Below are 9162 nucleotides of genomic sequence, written 5' to 3' on the forward strand. Positions count from 1 at the left end.
ATAACTCTAAAATGCTTCAACGAATCCTGGCGATTGTGAGATTGTTTTCTTGTGACATATTGTACTTTATGATAGTTGTAACATTTATCTGATATGACTTGCGTTTATTTGTTAAAAAAGGAAATTTCAAAAATTTTTCACATTTTTGAATGCTCTTAAATCAGTCATATCGCACAAAATAGTTAATAAATAGCATTTCCCACATGTTTACTTTACATCACCACAATTTTGGAAACAATTTTTTTTTGTTAGGAAGTTATAAGGGTTAAAAGTTGACCAGCGATTTCTCATTTTTACAACAAAATTTACAAAACCATTTTTTTAGGGACCACCTCACATTTGAAGTGAGTTTGGGGGGTCAATATGACAGAAAATACCCAAAAGTGTCACCATTCAAAAAACTGCACCCCTCAAGGTGCTCAAAACCACATTCAAGAAGGTTATTAACCATTCAGGTGCTTCACAGGAATGAATGGAATGTGGAAGGAAAAAATAAACATTTCTATAACAAGAAATTTCCTTTAGACCTAATTTTTTTTTACTTTCGCAAGGGTAACAGGAGAAAATGGATTATACATTTTGTTTTTCAATTTCTCCTGAGCATGCCGATGATACCCCATATGTGGGGGAAATCTACTGTTTGGGCACACTGCAGGGCTGAGAAGGGAAGGAGCGCCATTTAACTTTTTGAATGTAAAATATGCTGTAATAATTAGTGGTTGCCATGTCGTGTTTGGAGAGCCCCTGATGTGCCTAAACAGTGGAAACCCACAACAAGTGACCCCATTTTGGAAACTAGACCCCCCCAAGGAAATGTGTGATGGGCGTTTTGAGCTTCCAAGTGATTCTTAGAAGTTAATTACGTAGAGCCGTGAAAATAAAAAGTCTTTTTTTTCCACAAAAAAATGATCTTTTCGCCCTCCATTTTTTTTTTCCAAAGGGTAACAGGAGAAATTGGACCCCAAAAGTTGTAGTGCAATTTGTCATTGGTGTGCGCCAATTCAAGAGCACTAGGGACAGCGCTAGTACTGGGCATTGTTCCCTTAGTTGGAGACATTTCTCCAGAAGCGCTCTTTGTCCTTCTTGTTGTACTGGTCCTTGTGTGTGAGGATGGACCAGAATCACTGCTCATTTCTGATCTATTACTGTTGCTGCTACTAAAGCCCTCAAAATCCACATCGCCATCTGACACAGCACTTTCTTCACTGTCAGAAGATAAAAGTGCATAAGCCTCCTCTGCACTATAATACTGACGGACCATTTTAACCATTTAACCCTAACTTTAGTCTAACTTTAGCCTAACTGTAACCCTAACAATAACCCTTACTTTTGCCTAACAGTAACCCTAACTTTTGCAATAACTGTAACCTGCCTTATCTGTTTTTCCATTGACAGATGAAGTGATAGCCATTACTCCAGATATACCATCATCCATTCACAGCAAAGATCTGTCATCTGATCCTATGAAACAGGTCCCATCTTCTGATTCATTACTGACTACTAAGGAAAATCAAAGTCACAAAAGAGGCATTAAAAAACAAACTGCTCCTAAAGCAAAGAAGCCATTCTCATGTTCACAATGTGGGAAATGTTTTAACCACAAAGGAAATCTTATTAGTCACCATAGAACTCACACAGGGGAGAAGCCTTTTTCCTGTTCAGAATGTGGGAAATGTTTTAACCAGAAAGGGCATCTTGATGCACACCAAAAAACCCACACAGGAGAGAAGCCTTTTTCATGTTCAGAATGTGGGAAATGTTTTACTCAGAATTCAAGTCTTGTTACACATCAGAGAATTCACAGAGAAGAGAAGCCATATTCATGTTCAGAATGTGGGAAATGTTTTAACCGGAAATCACAATTGGTTAATCACCATAGAACTCACACAGGGGAGAAGCCGTTTTCATGTTCAGAATGTGGGAAATATTTTAAGTGGAAATCACAATTGGTTGATCACCATAGAACTCACACAGGTGAGAAGCCATATTCATGTTCAGAATGTGGGAAATGTTTTACTCAGAATTCAACTCTTATTGCACATCAGAGAATTCACAGAGAAGAGAAGCCATATTCATGTTCAGAATGTGGGAAATGTTTTAAATGGAAATCACAATTGGTTAATCACCATAGAACTCACACAGGGAAGGAGCCTTTTTCCTGTTCAGAATGTGGGAAATGTTTTAACCACAAAGGGACTCTTATTAGTCACCATAGAACTCACACAGGGGAGAAGCCTTTTTCCTGTTCAGAATGTGGGAAATGTTTTAACCAGAAAGGGAATCTTGATGAACACCAAAGAACTCACAAAGGAGAGAAGCCTTTTTCATGTTCAGAATGTGGGAAATGTTTTAACAATAAATCAGCTTGTGTTAAGCACCAGAGAATCCACACAGGAGAGAAGCCTTTTTCCTGTTCAGAATGTGGGAAATGTTTTAGCCAGAAAGGGAATCTTGATGCACACCAAAAAACCCACACAGCAGAGAAGCCATATTCATGTTCAGACTGTGGGAAATGTTTTACTCAGAATTCAAGTCTTGTTACACATGAGAGAATTCACACAGGGGAGAAGCCTTTTTCCTGTTCAGAATGTGGGAAATGTTTTAACAATAAATCAGATTGTGTTAAGCACCAAAAAACCCACACAGGAGAGAAGCCTTTTTCCTGTTCAGAATGTGGGAAATGTTTTAACCAGAAAGGGAATCTTGATGCACACCAAAAAACCCACACAGCAGAGAAGCCAAATTCATGTTCAGAATGTGGGAAATGTTTTATCCGAAAATCACTATTGGTTAATCACCATGGAACTCACACAGGGGAGAAGCCTTTTTCCTGTTAATGTGGGAAATATTTTAACCAGAGAGCGCTTCTTGTTAGACATCAGAGCAGTCACACAGAGGAGAAACCTTTTTCATTTTCATAATGTGGGAAATGTTTTACTTGGAAATCAGCTGTTAATAAACATCAGAGACTTCACATAGGGGAGAAGCCTTTTTTGTGTTCATAATGTTGGAATAGTTTTAGCCAAAATTGAATCTTCTTAAATGGGTTGTCTCTTGTCATTCCTCATGTTTGCTGACAAAAGGATAAACTAAGTTTTATTAATTCCAAATATAAAACTATACCCATAATTCATCCCCTGAAGGTTAGTCAATAGGTGACTAATAGAAAAAAACATGTACCCCACAGTTCAGTGCAGTACATAGGCCTCTCATTTCTATGGGTTTCATCGTCCTCACCAAAGGCGACTCATCAGGAGACTATTTAATATTGACCTATATTCAAACTAGACTAGACAAAAAAAAGACTAAAATCATTTATCACGTTATCCAAAACAGTCAGAAAACTAGCCACATATTGGCAGATCCCAGACCTCAAACTATATACTGTGTAAGTTTATAAGCCCCTCCAGTGTCAGGAATAGATAGTATGTGAAAATACAGTATAATTCTTGTGTTTTTCTCCTATAGGGACTGCCCTAGTTTGGTAATGTAACTGCTGATAATTAGTAGTGCAGACAAATTATCCTAGACTAAACTCCGTTTTCAGATGGCCCAATATGGACCACTCAGGGAAAACTTACCTGCTCCAAAGATCATTAGCAGCTTCTAACTAATGGCCATGCTGCGGTCTGTCAAGGAATGAGTGCAATATCGGTATAAAGACTAGGGATATGTGCAGTCATAATGTCTGGGAGATCTGTGCCATTATTTAGTATGAATATGGAAATTATCTCTGAAAGGTAAGTGTTCCCTGAGCGGTATATACAGGTTTATCACATACTATCTATTCCTGACACTGGAGTGGCTTATAAACTTACACAGTATATAGTTTGAGGTCTGGGATCTGCCAATATGGGGCTAGTTTTCTGACTGTTTTGGTTAACATGATACATGATTTTAGGGTTTTCTTCATCTAGTCTCGCTTGAATATAGTTCAATATCAAATAGTCTCCTGATGAATGAATGAATCCAATGAATATTCATTTCTCTTAAGTAGAGGCACACGTGACGGCCAGCAGCAGCAGGAAGCCGGTGGCTGACACTGCGCCCTTCTGAAGAGTAATGAATACCACTATCTCTGATGAACAGTCCCGGTGAGCACTCCGGCAGCTGTGCAAATAACACTATAACAACGCATTCCCATGCAATCCTATGGGAATCCGCAATTGCTGTGCCTATGCCGTGGATTTTTCCGCTGTAGAATCGCATCGCGGTAAAATCCGCACCATGTCCATTAATTTTGCGGAATCTCGGCAATTCCTTTGCTATAGGATTGCATTGAAACGCTTACTTTACACATGTGGCTATGCCCACTATACGTAAAGTGAGTGCTTCATGTGCGGATGGTACCCAGGGTCTGGAGGAGACTTTCCTCCATGCCCTGTGTACCATATTCCTGTAAAAAATAGAATTAAAATAAAAAAATATGGATATATCTACCCTCTGTCGGCCCCCGGAGTCTTCCCGGCCCTAAGCGACGCTGCCAGCAACTTCCGTTCCCAGGGATGCATTGCGCGAATGACCTTTGTGACGTCACGGTTGCGTGACAGCTACGTCATCAGAGGTCATTCGCGCAATGCATCTCTGGAAACGGAAGTTGCTGGCAGCGTCGCTAAGGACCGGGAGGACTTTGGGGGCCGACAGAGGGTAAGTATACACATAATTTTTTATTATTACATTCTGTTTTTTACTACTGATGCTGCATTTGCGGCATCAATAGTAAAAAGTTGGTCACACTTGTCAAGCACTATGCTTGACAAGTGGGACCAACCTGTTTATCACTTTTTCAAGCGATGCTTCAAATCGGTTGGAAAGTGTTAGCATTATGGAAGCTAAAAACGCTTGCAAAATGCTTGTGTTTTGCCGGAAAACGCTTGCAAATTCCGCATGCATTTTACTCACGGCGGGGAGTTGTGGAAATGTTGCAGACAATTTTGCAGCATTTCTGCAGTGTGGGCACATAGCCTAAAACAATTGCTGGCATCGGAGCAGGACGCTGTGAGGGAGCCCTGGGTAGGTAAGTGTAATTTTTTTTTAATATTTTTTGATGGGGCCATGCATAACAGGACCGGGATGGGGCCCTGCATACTAGGACGAGATGGGGCACTGTATACCAGGATAGGGATTTGACCATGCATACTAGCATAGGGATGAGGGTGATCATTCCTGCCAGGATAGGGATGAGTGATCCATGCATACTAGGTAAGGATGAGATGGCCATGTGTATCAGGGTGGGGGTGAGGGGACCATACATACCAGGATAGGGGATATTAAGTACAGAATTGACCACATTTTTTGCGTTAATTTTTTTCCTAATTTCCTGCTCTAAAACCTAGGTGCATCTTTTAGTCCAAAAAATACGGTATATATATATTTTTTTTTCAGCGAACTCATTCCTCATGTTTGGCCTCATTAAAATAAAAACACTCATACTCCGCTGGCGTGCCGGCTCCACTTCAGCGGTGTCGAGACTCACTGTACCGGGGCTTATGTGAGGTTGTCACATCACACGAGCCCTGCACCCAATCAGCAGCAGCTTTCACTGTTCCTTCCTTCACACGTATTGAACATCAACAGGAGGCCAGGGCTGCGGCTGCTCTCTGACGGCCTCATGATGCTTGATTTGTCTGAAGGTGGGGACAGTGACGTCAGCGCTGATTGGGCACAGGGCTCACATGATGTAAAACCTCAAAAGAGCCCCAAGAACACAAGTGCCCACACCACTGAGACGGAGCCAGCATGGGAGGTTTGTGTAAGTGTTTTTATTTTAACAGGACCAAACATGAGGAATGAGAAGGGGTTGTCCAACTTGTTGTCAACCTCTTTATCAAAAATCCCACACAGGGAAGAGTCATTATTATACCTAGAGTGTGAGAAATGAATTACACGAAAATCGTATTTTGTTGACCTTCAAAAATAACTCAGACGAGGAGAACCTATATATATTATTCACAAATTGTACAAAAACATGATGCACGCGGCGTGCGTTCAAGGGTGGAATATTATATGGGAGTTTTATAGGATAAATTCAAGGTGAGAATATTATATGGGAGTTTTATAGGATAAATTCAAGGTGAGAATATTATATGGGAGTTTTATAGGATAAATGAAATACCAACAGAAAATAAACGACCCAAAACAAATATTTTTCAGTAAAAATAACTCCTCTTTATTAGGTAAAGTATAAAAGAATTGCACCATTTTCCGATACTTGTCGCGTCTTCATTTTTCATGATTTTGGGTTGGGTGAGGGCTTATTTTTTGTGGGCCGAGCTGACGCTTTTAATGAATACGATTTTGGTGCAGATACGATCTTTTGATAGCCCGTTATTGCATTTTAATGCAATGTTGCGGCGATCAAAAAAACATAATTCTGGTGTTTTGGCTTTTTCTCATTATGCCGTTTAGCGATTGGTTTAATATGTGCATGTTTTATTTTCTTTGTATTGTTTTATTTTGAATGGGGTGGAAGGGTGATTTGAACTTTTATATATTTTTTTCTATATTTCTAAATACTTTTTTGCAACTTTTGGCATTGCGAAGTGTTAAATATTAATAATCCGTTAATTTCTTATAAGACTCAGTTCTGTACATTGCTTTAGCTTACACGACATAGGCTATTTTTAAGCTTGGCTCATGGTAGAAAGACAGCTCCATATATGTAGAGACCACGTGCTTTAGGAGACGTATATAATTCATGGCTAACTGTAGAGGTCGCTGTTCTTCCCTCACCATCATGAGAGACAGACACGAAGATGTCATCTGTTCTGGGCCATGACATGACATAACAGCTGGTATGTTACTTTACTACGACGAAGCCGAACTGAGAGACAGACGCCATTGCCATGTGAGATCCTGGAGAGAAAGAAGAATACATGCTGCTTTGCTATGAACAATGGACAATATCTCTTTCACTTATTTTTATTCACCTGTTTTTCTGTAATAACCTTTCTTTGATGGAAGAATCCAAATAAACCACTATATTTTTATTTGGTAACTAGTCCTGAGTATTTTACAGGATATGCATTATTTTACATTGGAGAGCCAGCCAGATCGGAATTTTTGTACTTTTTTGCGGATTTCCCTCCACTTGCCCAAAAGGGGGATTGGACTTTGCTAACGTCAAATCATATGTGCAAGTTATCGGGAATTCCACTACTTACAAGAATCACACAGAACCTAGAAGTAAGAATTGCCAGATAGATTGAGAAGTACTACAAGTGCCAAAGTGCCAGACGTGCTGAAACCAAGACAAGAGCCCAGCGTTGTCTATCAAAGGAACAAGCTGAGAAATTTCAAGGTAAGAGAAATGGATGTAATTAATTCTTATGCTAAGCAGAGTAGATTGAAATTTAAGTCTGTAGACAATTCTAATTCAGAAGTTTTATGGCTAAGTTTATATGCCGAGTGTGAACTCGAGAATCAAAGGTTAGATTCTAAGTTTTTCAATAGAGAAAGAGAGAGATTAAAAAATATTCTACAGATGGTAGATATATTTCATAGATCTGTGTCAGAGAAATCTAAAAATGATTGTGTAGAGGATAGTGATATTCCCGAGATTTACTGTAATGTGGAGAAACAGTTACAAGTAGCAGCAGCCATTGAAGGTGACCTTGCAGACGTGGAACAAGATGGAGAAGTAGGAGGAGACTTCAGAACTGACGTAGAGGACGTACAAGGGAAAGACGTACCACTAAAAATAGACGACTCACAGGCCCAAACCCGAAGGAAAGTAAGAAAAATTTTGCTTAAGATATGCGAAATAATTCCTGCATATGAAAACAAAATAGATGTTTGTAGAAACTCTGAGGTTTTTGAAAGTTGTGTTGATAAATTTGATTTATCTAACGAGGAGAAGAATCAGTTGTTCAAAATGTGGATCCCTGTAAACTTTGCTAGGAGATTGACTTTAAAGTTATCTGGTGAAACACATGAGAATTTAACTGATAAGGACAGATTAAAAATTCTCATTTTTTGTTCATCAAATGAAAATCATCCAGATATTGATATTCTTCAAAAATTAAGGATTGGTCGGAAGGAATGTATTTTTACGTTTATGTCCATATATGAACGTTTGTACAAAATCCTGAATGAGAATGTCAAAACACAGTCCCTCATAAGGAGTTTTGTAAGCAAATTTTGGTTTTTAAATCCTGCATCTCGTGTTATTGCGTCACAAAAAGATTCTTTGTTTGAATGTGCGCAATCCCTTGATTTTGCCAGAAAACACGAGAATCGTGAAAGGAAAGTAAATTGTGCTAATTTTGTAAAGACAGGCAGAGTAAAATCTTATCAGAAGCCTGTATTAGCAAAACCTTCTAAAATGAGTTTTCCCCAAAATCAAATCTACGAAGAAAGAAAAAGAAAATCACATGTTTGTTATAAGCCATATGGAATGATGCAAAAGAACACCGAAAAGACACAAATTGAATTAAGAAAAATGATGAGTTTTGATCTTCTTTCTGTAACCAAGATGGCCGAATTTGACAGACAGAAACAGGTGGTGAGTGACATCATGGTCTGTAAACTGAATACTCTGCTCCAAGAATCATCTATCAGCTTTAAAATGGCAAGAACCTTTCAGGATATTTTTTGCAGAGAAATAAGTATGGGTGTAGGAATTGGCTAGAAAAAGTAATTATATATATTGTGTAACAGTGTTATACAATTAGTGAGTTATATGTAATTATTTTATAGGTTATAATCCTGTAGTTTTATGGTTTGTGGATATATACATATTCATACTGTATATATAGAGTGTTTGTAGAAGTAGAAATAGTAGAACTGTATTTTTTTTTAATGAAAATTAAAATCTACATCAGTAATAATATATAGAATTATGAATATGATATTAACCTTATTTTTTATGTTTCCTTAGAATTTTCATTTCAAAGCAGGACTTAATCGGGAAAAATTCTCTTATAAGGATTTATGCCTTTATTTACACAGGAAGTTGCAATAATTGCATGATTTTATATATCTAACCCTTAAAAGGAAATAACTAATTGCATTTTTAAATGTGTTCTGGGTGTATGCCTTTTCCGCATGGCTTGAATGACTACCACAGCATATGGAATTTGTACCTTGTTCTAATAATAAGTATACCAGACCAGTATACTATGTCCCTGTTCCTTAGGAAAAGAATTTTAAAGGGGGTCTCAA

At 38.3% G+C, this 9162-nt stretch overlaps 1 protein-coding gene across 1 annotated transcript in view; it reads left to right on the plus strand.

Annotated features, from left to right (window-relative positions):
• LOC141063321 (uncharacterized) overlaps positions 1-3005 on the plus strand; it is a 92605-nt gene extending 89600 nt beyond the window's left edge. The window contains 1 exon segment of the mRNA XM_073557372.1: positions 1396-3005. Coding sequence (XP_073413473.1) covers positions 1396-3005 — 1610 coding nt within the window.
• Positions 3006-9162: the final 6157 nt, after the last annotated feature.

Source organism: Dendrobates tinctorius, unplaced genomic scaffold (genome assembly GCF_039654945.1).
Source record: "Dendrobates tinctorius isolate UK_male_01 unplaced genomic scaffold, ASM3965494v1 ptg000249l, whole genome shotgun sequence".
NCBI lineage: Eukaryota > Metazoa > Chordata > Amphibia > Anura > Dendrobatidae > Dendrobates > Dendrobates tinctorius.